Below are 16,681 nucleotides of genomic sequence, written 5' to 3'. Positions count from 1 at the left end.
CCTGGTTAAAAAGTGAAGAAGTTGTGCAGCAGACCCAAAAAAGAAAATTTCAATTTCTGATTTGACACTGAATACTTTAGCAACACAGCAATTCGGCTAACTTACTGTATGTTATGTTTGTGTAACTAATTTTCACACTTGTCCGGAGGATCCATAATAATTTGTCACCTAGTGGTCAACTATTCTGGACGTGGCATCAATATTGTACATCTTTGCTTCCAGATTTGGTTTGTTGCCCCTTAGTATGGTGAGTTCACGAAAGCCTAAATCATCAGTCCAGGGAAATGAAGTTAAGAGTCTGGTCAGTGTAATTATTTTGTTTCTTTTATTGTGATGTATAATATAGACTTGATTTAAAATATAATGCTAGTATGATTTAAAAAAGTGTGTAAGTCTTTTAGTTTCTACGAACTATGTTTACTTATACCTCATTGAAGTTTGTTTGCATTTAATATATTTATCTGTTTTTTGCCTAAAGTGATAGCAAGGTGGAATTCTGACAAATTAGCTCGTTATTTGGGGTTACAACTTTCGCAGCCTACAATTACCCGAGAAGATGGTGGTCAACTGTTGAATGTGGAGTTCAGGAATCTCATTCTGTCATGACAGTCTCTGCCGCATTTACTGCAAATGAAACGGGTTTGCTGAGAGGGTGCCGGATTTGCTGGCCTAGGTTTTTCCCTGGGCCCTTTTCTTAGCCAGCAAAGCTTTCCATTTCGCCTCGTCTCTTCCAAACAGCCAGCCTCTAGAGGTCATAGACATCAACGACTATCCTAGTTGTCAGTGTTAAATGTCAGCCATCTTCCTATCTTGCTTGTAGGTGTCCTTATAATGGAGGTTTGGGTGTCCAGCAGATCATGACTCAGTGTGAAGTTCACTTTTAAGAATGCCTTTAGATACACGCCATTGTCCATCCATTGAAAATGGCCAAGCCAGTGCTGGTGGCTTGGCTTAACAATAAGTGCTTGGCTGATGGAATTTACATGCTCCAGGGCCTCTGAGGTGGTGACTTTGTCCTGCATGGAGGTGTCGAGGATATGTCAGAGACAGCAAAGGTGGAAACTGTTCAGCATTTTTTCCTTCTAACAATGCACTCCTGGAGGAGTGGGCTGAAGATGCAAGCTTGGTAGACATGCAGTTTGATGTTCTCAGTCAGGTTGCTGTTGTTCACACGCTCTTACTCAGCTTGGACATAATAACTGCACCTTTTACAATGCGTATATGGATTTCAGCATCAAGTGACACATTGCTGGTTATTGTAGTGCCTAAACACATGAAACAACCTCCAGTGTCATCTTGTCAGTGCTGATTGATGGCAGTATCTAAACCTTGGCATTTGTCTTTCTGATGCTGATGGGCAAACCAAACTTTTTACAGGCATAAGAAAACATGTCGATCTTCTACTGAAGGTGTTCCTCGGTATGGAATGCGAGATCGATGACGTCAGCATAGAAGAACTGTTTGAGAACTTGGGGCATTTTTGTCTTGGATCCCAGGCGGGCAATGTTGAACAGCTTTCCATCAGTTCTGATATGTAAGTAGACATGCAGTCTAAATGAACCGAGGGAATATGACCACATCAAAGAGAATAATATGCCAAAGAATGTAGGTGCCAGAACACAACCCTGTTTGATCCCACTGAGGATATCAATGGGTTCCAATATTGTCCTGTCATAACTGACCGTACCTATCATTTTGTTACGGAAAGAGATCACACTGATTAGCTTCAGGGGTAGTCCGTTTCCTCCAGCAGCTTAAAAAGATCGTCTTTACTCAAGTGGTTGAATGTCTTGGTGAGATCGATGAAGGTAATTTATCACAGAATTGTTGCAGTGCAGAAGGAGGCAATTTGGCCCATCATGACTTCACAGGCTCAATGAATGAGTAATTCCCTTCGTGCCATTCTCCTGCCTTCTCCTATTGCCCTGCACATTTCTCCTCCTCCTCAACCAACAGTCCAAATGCTTTTTCAATGCCCCGCTTGAACCTTCCTCCGCCACTATCAGGCAGCACTGTTGTCTGAAAGTGTTTATCCTCGTGTTTCTTTTGCTTCTTTTGCCAATTACTTTAAATCTGTGCTCTCTCGTTCTCAATCCTTTCACAAGGGTTCTGTCTAGATCACTCATGACAAACTCCTTTTGTTCACGGCATTTCCCTTGCAGCTGCCAGACTGAGACGTTCATGTCAATTGTAGATCGTCCTGTTCTGAAACCACACTGAGTATCTGGGTAGATGCGTTCAGCCAGGATCTGCAATCTGAGAAGGGCAACACTGGCAAAGCCCATTCCCATGATGTGCAGCAAGGAGATGCCTCGATATTTGTTTCAATCACTGTGGTCTTTCTTGTTCTTGTATAGGATTTCACAGTCTCTGCATCACGTGCATTCTGAGGCACTGTGCCCTCATCCACCAGAGACCGAGAAGCTTGTGAGGATGCTGCGGAGTGCCAGTTTCCTGTGCTTGATGAGTTGAGGTGGTATAGCATTAGCACCTGGAGCCTTGCCAATGGCAAGCAAGTCAATAGCTTTGCTAAACTCCTCCACTGGGTTCGTTATCCAGCTCTGCCGTGACTGACATGCTTCATATGGTGTCTAGAGCTTCCTCAATGACTGTGTTCTGCCTCAGATACAATTTCAGGTCATGTTCCACCCATCTCTCCAATTATTTTTTTTTAAATAAACAATTTTATTGAGGTATTTTTGGCTTATAAAACAATGACATTGTATAGTACCGTACAAAAGGAAAAGCAAGTAACACATAGTGCAGATCACGACTCCACTCGTGCAAGGACGTGCCTAAACCACCCCCTACTCTACACTACCCAACACCCCCACCCCCGACGATTAATTCTCCACGAAGAAGTCAATGAATGGTTGCTACCTCCGGGTGAACCCCGATAGTGAACCTCTCAAGGCGAACTTAACCTTTTCTAAACCGAGAAAGCTCGCCATGTCCTATAACCATGCTTCAGTCTTCGGGGGCTTTGAGTCCCTCCATGCCAACAGTATTCGTCGCCGGGCTACCAGGGAAGCAAAAGGCCAAGACATCGGCCTCCTTCTCCTCCTGGACTCCCAGGTCCTCCGACACCCCAAAGATTGCCACCTCAGGACTCATTACCACCCCAGTTTTCAAAACCTGGGACATGATGTCCGCGAATCCCTGCCAGTACCCCCTGAGTCTAGGGCATGACCAGAACATGTGCACGTGATTAGCCGGCGCATCTGGCACACTTGTCCTCCAGCCCCCAAAATTTACTCATCCGGGCCACCGTCATGTGGGCTCGGTGCACGACCTTAAGCTGGATCAGACTGAGCCTGGCACACGTTGCGGTCGTGTTTACTCTGCCCAGAGCTTCTGCCCAAATACCATTCTCCATCTCCCCCCCCCGAGCTCCTCCTCCCACTTAAGCTTCAGGTCATCAGTCTGTGTATCCTCTGCTCCCATTAGTTCTTTGTAAATATCTGAGACTCTACCCTCACCTACCTCTCCCCTAGAAACTACCCTGTCCTGCCTCCCCTTTGGCGGGACGCGTGGGAAGGACGGCCGGCACCAGTCTGCGCCTGTAAGTGTCTAAAGTCATTCCCACCCGCCAGCCCGAACTTCTCCTCCAATGCGCTCATGCTCGGGAAGCTCCCTTCCAGGAACAGATCACCCACCCTCACAATCCCCACCCTCCGCCACAGTTGATACCCACCGTCCATGTTCCCCGGGGCAAATCGGTGATTGCCGCAGATTGGGGTCCACACCGATGCTCTCACTTCCCCTATATGCCTCCTCCCTGGCCCCAGATCGGCAAAGCCGGCACCATTATAGGGCTGGTGGAGTACCGCGCCAGCGGGAGCGGCAGAGGCACCGTAACCAGGGCCGACAAACTGGTGCCCCTGCATGATGCAGCCTCCATCCGCTCCCAGACCGACCCCGTGCCCATCATCCATTTCCTTATCATCGCTATGTTGGCCGCCCAGTAGTAGTTGCTAAAGTTGGGCAACGCCAGCCCCCCTTCCCCTCTGTTCCTTTCGAGCATCACCTTCCTCACCCGCGGGGACTTCCCCGCCCAGGCAAATCCCAGAATCATTTTATTCAGCCTCTTGAAGAAGGACCTCGGGATGAAAATGGGGAGACACTGAAATATGAACAGGAATCTCGGGAGAATCGTCATCTTGACAGTCTGCACCCTCCCCGCTAGTGACAGCGGGAGCGCATCCCAACTCCGAACCTCCTCCCTCACTTGTTCCACCAATTGGGACAGGTTGAGCTTATGCAACTTGCCCCAGTCCCGTGCCACCTGTATCCCCGAGTATCTAAAGCTTTCCCCTACCAGCCTAAACGGCAATCCCTTCAGCCTACTCTCCTGCCCCCTCGCCTGAATTACGAACAACTCGCTCTTAGCCATGTTCAATTTATATCCTGAAAACCCGCCAAATTCCCTCAGGATTTCCATGATGCCGTCCATCCCCGCCATTGGGTCCGCTACGTATAACAACAGGTCATCCGCGTATAACAAGACTTTATGTGTCCCCCCCCCCCCCCCCCCCCCCCCAGTCCGTCCAGGAATCATCTCATCCCCTCCGGTCCCCTGGGGGGTTCCGAAGTGTATAGCTTACTATAAAAGTCCCTAAACACCTTGTTCAGCCCTGCCGGGTCCCCCACCAGATTTCCCTCCCCATCTACAATCCTTCCTATCTTCCTAGCCGCTTCTCTCTTCCTTAGTTGTTGCGCGAGCATTCTGCTGGCCTTCTCTCCATGCTCATATATCGCGCCTTATGCCTTTCTAAGCTGCTCTACAGCCTTGCTTGTAGTCAGCGCCCCGAACTCGGCCTGCAGCCTCTGTCGTTTCCTGAGTAACTCTGGCCTCGGGGACTCTGCGTAGCTCCTGTCCGTCCGTAAAATTTCCTGAACCAGTTAGTCCGTTTCTGCCCTGTCTGTCCTGGCCCTATGGGCCCGGATTGAGATCAGCACCCCTCTCACCACTGCCTTCAGTGCCTCCCAGAGCACTGCTGCTGAGACTTCTCCGGTATCATTTACCTGCAGGTAATTCTGCATGCATCTCCTGAGTCTCTCACACACCGCCTCGTCCGCTAGCAATCCAACTTCCAGCCTCCATTGTGGGCGCTGGAAGCAATCCTTACAAATCCGTATGTCTACCCAGTGCGGAGCATGGTCCGACATGGTAATTGCCGAATATTCTGCCCCCACCATCCCGAACAGCAAGAAGTCCCTACTCATGACAAATAAATCAATTCGGGAATATGCCTTCTGGATGTGGAAGTAGTACGAAAACTCCCTCGCCGACAGCCGGCTAAATCTCCACGGATCAGCTCCCCCCATTTGCTCTAAACTCTCTCAGTTCCTTTGCCATCGCTGGCAACCTGCCCGTTTTTGAAGACGACCGATCCAGACTCGGGTCCAGGACTGTGTTAAAGTCCCCACCCGTGATCAGTTTGCGTGAGTCCAAGTCGGGGATCTTCCCCAGCAACCTCCTGATAAAATCCACATCGTCCCAATTAGGGGCATACACACTGACCAAGACTACTCTCACCCCTTCGCGCTTACCCCTAACCATAACAAATCTGCCGCCCCCATCCGCAACTGTACCCTCCGCCTCAAATTGAACCCTTTTATTAATCAGGATTGCGACCCCCCTGTTCTTAGTGTCGAGCCCCGAATGAAAGACCTGGCTAACCCAGCCCTTCCTCAGCCTAACCTGGTCTGCCACTTTCAGGTGCGTCTCCTGCAGCATGACTACGTCCGCTTTCAGAACCCGCAAATGTGCGAACACACGCGCCCTCTTCACTGGCCCATTTAACCCACTAACATTCCAGGTGATCAGCCTGGTTGGGGGAGCACTTCGCCCCCCCCCCCCCCCCCCCCCCTTTTCCGATCAGCCATCCCCTTTCCTTGGCCAGCCCCCCCAGCCATATGTCGCGCTTCCTCTGGCCTGCCTCCTGGCCGGCTCCACCCATGACCTCCTCCACCCATGACCTCCTCCACCCATACAGAGTTGCCATGTCCAGTTTCCATCTTCGTCAGCAGATCAACTCCCTCCTCCCCATCTAGTAACACCATCCTACCACCCAACCCCTGCTCTAGTCCAACTGTGTGAATCCCACCTCACCTGGCTTCCGTTGACTAGCCCACCCAGCTAGCCTGGTGGCTCCCCGCTTCGGCGCCAGCGCATCTCTCACCCATTTTTCCTTGGCTCCCCCCCCCCCCCCGGCCCATCCATACCACTTCCCCCAAACCAGCCCTGCTTAAACACATACTCTATACAAGTCAAAGACATCCCCTACAATAGTGCAATTTAGATCAAACAGATAGAGATAAGAAGTATCAAGCACTCTCAGCCCTTCCCCTCCACACACAGAAAAGATTGCAAAAAATTCCCCCGAAACCCCCATCCTAACCACACCTTTTTAGCTATTTTCTTTTTTATTTTCCCCCTACCAAACCTCCAACCCAACAAGAGACCCCAAAAAGGAAACATTTAGGGAAACCACGAAAAAGAACAAGAAAAATACATCGTCACCAAAATACATCAACCTAAAAAGGTCGAAAAACAAAAGAACGGATCCAAGCATGCAGGCATCTCTCAAAGCGAGAGAGAAACAAAATCGACTTAAAAGTTGTACCATGAGTCCAAGAGTCCTCAGCTCAGATACGTAACCTACAGTCGCGCCAGAAAAAGCAGCCCGAATTTCACCTTGTTCTTGTACAAAGTCTCCTTCACCTGCCTGTAGCCTCCCCTCCTCCTGGCCACCTCAGTGCTCAGGTCTTGGTAAACACGCAAGGTGATATTGTCCCATGTACAGCTTTGTGTGCTCTTGGCCCATTGCAGAAATCTGCTCCTTGTCCAGGTACCTGTGGAACCGGACCACCATCGCTTGTGCGGGACCCCCTCGTCGCGGCTGCCTCACCTGCACTTTGTGTGCCCTGTCCACCACCGGCGGGCGAGGGAACACCTCATTACCCAGCAGCTTCTGAAACATACCCTCCACATACGCGGCGGCATCCAGCCTCTCAGCCCCCTCCGGGAGGACAACAATTCTTACATTCTGCCGGCGAGATCTGTTAATCAGGTCCTCCAGCCTTTCCAGGAGCATTTATTGCTGATCCCTCAGTCTCCGAATCTCCACATCAGCCACCGTTTGAAAGTCTGCCTGCTCCTCCACCGTCTTCTCCAGCTTCTGGAACTTCTCAGCCTGATCATCCAGCCTTTTTTCCAATCGGTCCATCGACCTCTGGAGCGGCTCCAAATTATCGCGCTCCAGAGCTAAAAAGCCCTCCTGCATGGCCTGCAGCAACTGCTCCATTGTAGGCTGGGCTGTCAGCGCCTTGTTCTGGACACCGGCCATATTGGTGTCTCTCATAACCTCCACCGTGCCCTTGTTTGACCACTTCTTCTGCTGTTTATGGTCCCTCCTGCTTCTTAAATCCATAGAACTCTGTATGGGTTCAGTGCCTGAATACTATTGCTTTCCAGTTCCGTGCTCAAAAACGCAAAAAAGTCGGGAGAAAAGATCCAAATGTCCGAACGAAACGGGAGCCACCAAATGTGCGACCTACTCCCTCATAGTCGCCACCGGAAGTCCTCTCCAATTACTTATTGCCGTCAGTGATTACCTCTCCTGCTTTGAATTCATTGGAGTTATTTTCTTTGGACCTAGTGCCTTTTTGATCTAATAAGCATATCCTAGCATTCCTTGTGTCGAAAGGCACTTGTATAATCTGACAAAGTTGTAACCAGTAGTCACTGATGCACACTTAGACAGTTTGACTTTACTTCGAGCGGCTCATAATGCATTTAGAGCCATCTCCCCCAAATCTCCCTTGTAATGAATGAGATTTGATCACTTAGCTTCAATAATAGGTTTCATCATAGTGATGTTAGCCTCGAACCAGTCATGTTTTCCGCTCTTGCTTTCCATACGTTGAGAGTGTGGTACATGGTGTCTCAAGTGTGTTCCATTTTGCTTCTGTACTTTGGTGGGGAGAAACTGCTCAATCGCGTTGAGGAACTGTTCATTCTTATTTGGGTGGACAGTATTGCAGACATTGATACGAAGATGGCTTTTCTGCTTTGAATGAAAACTCGTCAAAGGGTTTCATGATAACTCTGGTATACACTGCAGTCGGTGATGTATTGAGGGTGCTGTTGAAAGAGTTGTCTGATGATGATCAGTTCCAGCTGGTGCCAATGCCTCCAAGACACCTTGTGGCATAGTTTGTTCTGAAAGAAAGTGTTAGGTATGCAAAGCTTGTGGTAGCAGTAAAGCTCGAGCAGTTTCTGCTGTTCTTTTTTATCTTTCCCAGCCATGATGTCTGAGGCAGGAGGACCATTTTTGCGTTGAAATTTCCAGTCGGTGAAGATATTCTGACTTGGGGATTCTGCTGCTAATGTCCAGCTCCCCATAGGACTGGTCTTTTTCCTCTGTTGTGAAGCACTGTGTTGGAGCACAGATACTGTTGAGGTTAACTGGCTCTGTTTGAGTTGAGAGGCAGATGGGGAGAACACGTTCTGAATAATTAGTGAAAGTTCTATTGTCAAGAGCAATGAGTTCCTTACAGTGTAGCCTCCAACATGTTCACGTGTTTCCTCCCCATTTTCTCCTGGCAGATGAATGTATAATGTTTCTCTAGTAAGTGATCCACTCTCGACAAGCCTGGTCTCTTGTTGGAAAGCTAAGTCAGTATTCACCCTAGTGGCTTGGTTGCAGGAGTTGCTGGAAGCCTCTTTAGACATTTCTGTTTTTGGGCTCCAACTCGCCTAACCTTCAACCCTCCCAAGATGTCGTCAAGGCAATGGAAGTATTCGTCTATCGCTGGGAGTTTGGTTCATAGAGTGCAAACGTGGGGCCAGAGTTCCTCAGAAGTTTTAGGCTTAGACCACAAGGGACCCAATTTCTGAATGTTGCCATGAACATGACTTGCCGATGGAGTGGCTATGTTCTCACTGGGAGGGATTTCTGCTTTAGGCTCTTCCGTTCACATTGCTTCCAGGCCATGGTGTAGGCTGAAAACGAGTGGCTGAAAGTAGGAAGCACGTTGACTCTCTTCACTCACAAACCTGATGCATCACATCGACCTATTGGACACTCAACATGCCAATGCCAAAGATAGTGCTTTGCGAACCTTTGGATCCAACCTGGAAGGTGAAGAGGGGGATCCTGACCTGTGGGCAATCCAAGGTCTCTCTACATTTTGCTCAGGCATGTGCCCTGGAGATGACACTTTAGTTTTGCTGCATAGTTACAGTGTGTTACTTAAACTTTCTAATAATGATGAATAAAATGTATTCATAGTGCTCTTTTATAACATACACAGATACTGATGATCAAGTACATTGATATTCTGAGACGTGGCACACATTTAACTGCACATACCAAACACTAATTCAGTGGAACAAGTACATCATATTGACAAAAGCAAGACCCTTGGCTCTTCTCTCATCCCACATACCAAGACCATGGGCAATTTTGTTTGTTAAATTAGTACTATGTAATTTATTTTTATTGGGTTTTTTTTGATAAATTTAGAGTACCCAATTTATTTTTTCCAATTCAGGGGCAATTTAGCATGTCCAGTCCACCTAACCTGCACATCTTTGTGTTGTGGGGGTGAAACCCATGCAGACACGGGGAGAATGTGCAAACTCCACACGGACAGCGACCCAGAGCTGGGATCGAACCTGGAACCTCGGCACCGTGAGACTGCAGTGCTAACCACTGTGCCACCGTGCTGCCCCTTTTTTTATTGTTGGTACTGCACTACATATTCTTACAAAAGACACTTAAGTAAAAATTACATGTTGTAAAATGAGTGTGATTTAATTTAACTGCTTTCTTTAAATTCAGTTTCAGTTGACACATTGAGCTGTCACAGCTGCAACCTTCATGATGAAGCTTCACTGGGTATTTCATTGTCCTGTGTGCAGTGTACTTGGCTTTGTGTTGCAGATTGAGTAACTATATACAGTAGACGGTATTATGATTGGGTAACAATTAATACCAGTGTATTTGTGGTGAGTGAGTGCGTAGTGGTAGAGTGAAGCCAAAATCAAGCCTTCTTAAGATGAACTTTGCTGAAACCTTAGTTTGAACCAGCTCAGTTCTTTAAATTTTCTCTAAAATTAGTTGAGAAATCTCATTTCTTCTAAGTAACCAAAGAATAATATGAGCTATGCATTCTTTTTTTTTTTTAATGCTCAGAGCTTTGTGTTTCTCTAGTAGACTGGCATTGAGTTTTTAGCTGAAACCGAATGTGAAATAATCACTGTATTTAAAATATCAAGATGACACTCCCTTACTATAGTTTAAAATTTAAATATTGCTAAATTTAAAAAAAACATTTGCTTGGCCCTGTCTTTATCCCAATACCCACTTTTTAAATATTATTTTTGTCTTATTTCTATTGTCTAAATAAAGCTTTATTTTTCTTCCTCATCCAGTCACGTACCACAGGGATCGGTGCTGGGTCCCCTATTATTCATCATTTATATAATCGACATGGATGTCTATGTAGGGGATAGGATCTGTAAGTTTGCAGATGACACAAAGATTGGCCGGGTGGTTAACAGTTGGTTGAGTGTCTTGGGTTACAGGAAGATATAGACAGGATGGGCAGAAATGTGGCAGATGGAATTTGACCCTGAAAAGTGTGAGGTGATATTTTTTGGAAGGAGTAATTTGACAAGGAAGTATTCAATGAATGGCCTGGCACTGGGAAGTTCCGAGGAGCAAAGGGACCGTGGCATATTTGTCCATATATCTCGAAGGCAGAAGAGCAGGTTAATAGTGTTGTGAAAAAGGCATATAGGACACTTGCCTTTATTAATTGAGGCATAGATTACAAAGGCAAGGAGGTCATGTTGGAGTTGGATAGAACTTTGATGAGGCCACAGCTGGGTAGTGTGTTAATTCTGGTCGCCACATTATAGGAAGGATGTGATTGGAGGGGATGCAGAGGAGATTCAACCAGGATGTTGCCTGGGATGGAACATTTAAGTTGTGAAGAGAGGTTGGAGAGGCTTGGGTTGTTTTCACTGGAACAGAGAAGACTGAGGGGCGACCTGATCGAGATGTACAAGATTATGAGGGGCATGGACAGGGATAATAGCGAGCAGCTGTTCCCTTTGTTGAAGGGTCAGTTATGAGGGTACACAAGTTCAAGGTGAGGGACAGGAGGTTTAGGGGGGATTTAAGGAAAAGCTTTTTTACCTAGAGGGTGATGACAGTCTGGAATGCATTGCCTGGGTGGGTGGTAGAGGCGGGTTACCTTACATCTTTTAAAAAGTTCCTGAATGAGCACTTGGCACGTCATAACAATCAAAGCTATGAGCTGGCAAATGGGATTAGGTAGGCAGATCCGGTGTCTTCATCCAGACTAAATGGGCTGAAGGGCCTCTTCTGCACAGTATAATTCTGTTATCTTTTTTTTTCTAGTAATTTGTTAACTTTTAAAACCTATCTGTGTCCCTTTATTTTTATGTTTGGTTTCTACCACTTTGGGGAGATGGGGAAAGGAAAGGTGAGACCGGCACAAAACCCGATTTATAAAAAAAAAAAAAAAAAAATTCATTTTAATCTTTGGTCAGCTGTCCAAATCTGCATCAAAATTAAAATAGAGGCTACTCCAAATGTCCAACTCATGGTTTTACAACTTAGCACAATCTGGAGGTCAGAAACAAAAGTGTCATGGAATTTAAATTCCGTATAACAGTTCAATTTTTGCCATATTGCACAAACCAAGGGACCAGTAATCTAAAAGTTAATCATGTACACATTGAAGGTACTCTAATCTTTGATAGTTAAAATTCTTTTTTCTTCTTGGGTAAATTAAAGTTGACCTTATGTAGGCTTTGATGCTCTGCTAAATTCAAATGCACTGGTTTTATAGTTGCCTATTTGTAGTAATTTACCTATTTATCCCTTGTTACCCAGTTGATATTTTGCTGTGGTTTGCGAGCATTCTCTTTTTAGTGTGCATCAACTGAGCCGCCGAGGTGAAGCTGTGAATAATCATCTGCAACAGCAAGATTGACTTGTAATCTACTGATTACTCATACGTTTTATAAGTTACTGTAGAATTTGGCAGTCCATGTACAAGCGGCAATTCTTCTCCTTTCCTTTGGCTACCACAGTTGAAGACATTGTGACTTTAATATTTGGCTACGAGTGAATGAGTCATATCCTTTGAGAACTGAATTTTTCAGTAGCTTTCAAATCATTTTTTTTTTAAATCCAGTGCCATGTACAAAAAATGAACTTTCTAAATAAATATCTGGTGTTGAGTGCCAACCAGTAAAATCAAGTTTGAGCAACTATAAAATTATTACTTTAACTTAATATTGATAATTCGGCTGAAAACCAGAGAGTAAAAATGGTTCCATCGTCCTCAGAGGGTGAAATAGTCTTTGTCTGTGATATTCACTGTATATGACCTATAAATTTCTATTCCAAATGTGAAAACTTAATTTACTGTTGTGGAAAATAAGTTTGCATTGCAGTGGTTTTGTTCTTCGAAGCAGTGCTGTTGGCTGCTATTTTGCCATTCAGTTTGTTTCATGGTCTATTGATTTGCATGCAACAGATATGGAAGTGATTTTCAACAAAACAAATAAGAATCTATGTTCATGTCATCCAGAGTCTCTTTATTGAGGCATTATTAATTATTGATTGTGAAAGGTGACAGTTTGTTCTAAATTCAGATCATCTTTCTCCTATCAGTTGTGTGAGATGAGAATGACCATCTCCATATTGGGAATTCCTGATTAGCTATGCCACTGAAGGTCTTCGCTGCTGTTTGTTGGTCAGTTGGTCTGTAAACAATATATCTGAAAAGCTAATGGACGTATTGCAACAAAGCTTTAGACACAGATAGGATATGGCTCAAGGAAGAGTTGCCTATTTTTTGGCAAAGTTAAGGATTCTGATCCTGAAAATTTGACTTAAAAAAAAAAGAATGTTGTGAAATGTTTGATTTAGAATGTTGTGTATTGTCTCCGCTGCTGTGGTGAAATTTGCTACACCTGTCAAAATATGAGCAGAGTTTTCAGAGTAGGCTGTTGGATGTGGATTGGCCTCTCCTCCATGAGAGAGAAGATCTTAATAAAAATATTTCTTTTACACCTTGGTAGTTACAGAGTCCTAACCAGGCAGGGAAAAGCTTCGAGGAAGAGCTATGCAGTTGTAATAATGTTGAGTGAACGCAGCGTGGAGGAGATATGCACTCTTGAGTGCCCTCTTCACTTGTTATTATTGTACTCATGATGTACACAACACAAATAAAATGTGTTATGCGAACGGTTGGCACACTACTCTGCACTGTTACTCAAATGAATGATACAAAAATGATTACAATTGCTTCATATTTGTTTCCAATGTATTTTTCTGGGCAAGGACTGTTGAAAATCTAATTTATCAAAGCAGGTGGCTGATGGTGTTGTCAAGATGACTGTGTGTCACTGCTTTTTTGATTTGATAGAAAGGAAAGGCTGTTGAGGAAATGAATATGAATTTGCTGAGCGACATTAAAACCAAACATAGAAAAGAGTTTGGCTCCAGAGATTAGCTATTCTCTCTTCAGTACCATGAGCCAATGGAAATTTCAATTGGGTGCCAAATCTGGTCCCATGGATCTAGTGTGCTGTCAGGTGAACAGCTGTGTGACTGACCAGAACTAATCCAAACTTGTTAGTGCTTAAAGGCTTTCACTCTCGGCTTCTAGAAATGACGTTATCATTTTGTCGTAATTAATAGAAGAGACTATTACATCAATATCATCTATTTACTTGTGTGATTCATGTTACTCAAAACAAACAGGGCAGCACGGTAGCATTGTGGATAGCACAAATGCTTCACAGCTCCAGGGTCCCAGGTTCGATTCCGGCTTGGGTCACTGTCTGTGCGGAGTCTGCACATCCTCCCCGTGTGTGCGTGGGTTTCCTCCGGGTGCTCCGGTTTCCTCCCACAGTCCAAAGATGTGCGGGTTAGGTGGATTGGCCATGCTAAATTGCCCATAGTGTCCAAAATTGCCCTTAGTGTAGGGTGGGGTTGCTGGGTTATGGGGATAGGGTGGAGGTGTGGACCTTGGGTAGGGTGCTCTTTCCAAGAGCCGGTGCAGACTCGATGGGCCGAATGGCCTCCTTCTGCACTGTAAATTCTATGATAATCTATGAATGATGGCACTAAATCATGCCAAATCACCTTGATTTCTGGTTTGCATATTTTTATTCATGAACTGTGATAACATATTATGTAATCTCCCAATTCACAATGGGAAATGTGCATAGGATGATGTGCTTTGAAACGTAGGGTTCACCTGAACTTGAGAGAAATCTTTTGCAGTTTATGGATAAGGATTTGTTCTGGGAGTATTATTCAGCCTTGTTTCTGTAGGGACAGAAAGAAAGCACATTGTGAATGCTGTCTTTTTTCTCTCTCGATTTTGGTGTGTGAGGTGGGTGGTTGTGAGTTCATGTAATTGCTAATCGATTTAGTTGACTTGATAAGGAACCAAAATGTTCTTCTTGCAAATCACATTGTTGCTTAGCTGTGACTACCAAAATCGTTTAACAGGAGCTCTGCTGCTTCATCATTCTACTGTATGTATTGAATGGTAAATGTCCCCAGGATATAGCAATTAAAACAATTTATTTTTGGTCTTTTTTTGGTGCAGATGCTTCCCACGTTGGTCACAGAAGACACAAGTCAGGGGCCTGGCTCCTTATTCCGGCAGCTCGCGGCTTTTCAGGAAGATGATGGATCCTCCTCATCATCCCTCTTTAAACTAGGATGGCTTTCGAGTATGACAAAGTGATAATGTCATCATTCAAAACAAAAATGGTGGATGCAAAGTGTGATATAGATCAAAATTAATAAATACTGTACAAAAATGTCAATTAGCATCTAATGTAAATGTTATTACTGTTGTAACTTAGTGACATCGAAACAAACCTGTTGGACTTTAACCTGTTGTTGTAAGACTTCATACTGTAACTTACAGAAACATTGTTGGTGCATTTGTAACCTTGGGCAGCCGCTTTAATATAGCTGTAATCACCTGTTGCCATTATTAAGATACATATTTTCTCGAAACAATATACAAGTATCACCTGGCCCACAATATGTCAACTTGGACCTTTATTGAATTGAAATATGGATCTATTCCTAATAACATTGAATTAGTTAAGCAGATTGGTAACATGTGTGTGTCTCTCAGGCACAAGAGAAGCAGTCAATGAATGAATTCTTCAGCTGTTCACACACACACCCAACCATTCTCACCCTCAGTATGCAGCTTTTGTCAGTACAGATCCACCAAATAGCAAACTTCAATTCCGTTAGCACTATGCGATATCTAGTCCCATTTTGATAATGAAATCTCATAGAATATCTCTCAAAGTTTACATCTTCCATTAATAGGACACAGATGTGAATAAAATAGAGCTCAAGGGAAGACTTCCTGTTTCTTTGTTTAAAAAAAAAAAAAAATCAGAAACTGAAACATAAAAAATGTGTTTCAAAATTTCAGTCCAAACAGAGAACACTGACTGCCTTTACAAATGATTTTTAAAAAATGGAATTCTCCCTTCAGTAAAATCAAACTAAATAGTGTTCTGCTTCGTAACCTCGCCAGATTAAAGCATTATCTATGTTATAAATGCTCATGGAAATGGATAGTTGCTGTATGATTTTTACACAATAGTGTGCTCAAAACATCATTGTCAGCGAGACAAGGAAAAGCACACTGTCTCGTAACTTCCCAAATGAACGGCACTTTTGAATATAGCAATTAGTAATTTTCCCTAAGTATTACGTTTTACTGGAATTTCATATCCCAATGGTATAACACTTGAGGCTACAGTCTCTTTGTAATCGATGTACAAGTTACATTGATGATGAGGTCTGACTAATTTTGAAATTTTGCTTGAAAGGTCATTCAAATTCAATGGCCTTTTCTGATTGTAGCATTATGGTCTGGCATTGAATACTATCGTATTTTGAGACACAAGCTTTGCATTAATCTTGATGTATTTTAACAATGTTTAGTTTTAAATCATGTGATGTGGTGTTTCTTGGTAGTTAGCCTTAAATATAGCTAGAGATGTAATCAGGTCAAATTATTTATTGGTATGTGTTCCTCATTTGGTATTCGGCAATTGTATGTTCTCACCGCCAGAAATCTAATGATCTGAAACTTAATTTCTTTTGTGTCTGAATCTTGAGATACCTTTTAGATTTTTGGAGGAATATGTTGGGTAAATGTGAACTTTGCATTAAAATCCAAATCTTGAATTGATTAGCTTCAGCCAGTGCAAATTTCAGTTTGAATCGAGACTGATACCAATCTGTATTTTGCCTTGTCTGGTGAACAACCCTGTTATTGACTATAACTAATTCAAACTTAACAGTATGTAAGCTGTCACCAGAAGCTGAAACTTTTGGTACTGGCTAATGGTAAAGTTCTTGGAAGTGCGGATGAGCAGAGGGATCTAGGTGTCCATGTACATAGATCCCTGAAAGTTGCCACCCAGGTTGATAGGGTTGTGAAGAAGGCCTATGGAGTGTTGGCCTTTATTGGTAGAGGGATTGAGTTCCGGAGTCGGGAGGTCATGTTGCAGCTGTACAGAACTCTGGTACGGCCGCATTTGGAGTATTGCGTACAGTTCTGGTCACCGCATTAT

At 44.3% G+C, this 16,681-nt stretch overlaps 1 protein-coding gene across 2 annotated transcripts in view; it reads left to right on the top strand.

Moving 5' to 3' along the window:
- cog1 (component of oligomeric golgi complex 1) overlaps positions 1–16,296 on the top strand; it is a 54,566-nt gene extending 38,270 nt beyond the window's left edge. For both annotated transcript variants that reach the window (XM_072483564.1, XM_072483563.1), the window contains exons 13-14: positions 223–301; positions 14,674–16,296. In XM_072483564.1, coding sequence (XP_072339665.1) covers positions 223–301; positions 14,674–14,814 — 220 coding nt within the window. In that variant the 3' untranslated portion in view covers positions 14,815–16,296. The remainder of the gene's footprint in view (positions 1–222; positions 302–14,673) is intronic.
- The last annotated feature ends 385 nt before the right edge of the window (positions 16,297–16,681 follow it).

The sequence above is a fragment of the Scyliorhinus torazame genome, chromosome 18, assembly GCF_047496885.1.
Source record: "Scyliorhinus torazame isolate Kashiwa2021f chromosome 18, sScyTor2.1, whole genome shotgun sequence".
Classification (NCBI taxonomy): Eukaryota; Metazoa; Chordata; class Chondrichthyes; order Carcharhiniformes; family Scyliorhinidae; genus Scyliorhinus; species Scyliorhinus torazame.
This window is presented reverse-complemented; position numbering and strand designations above follow the sequence as displayed.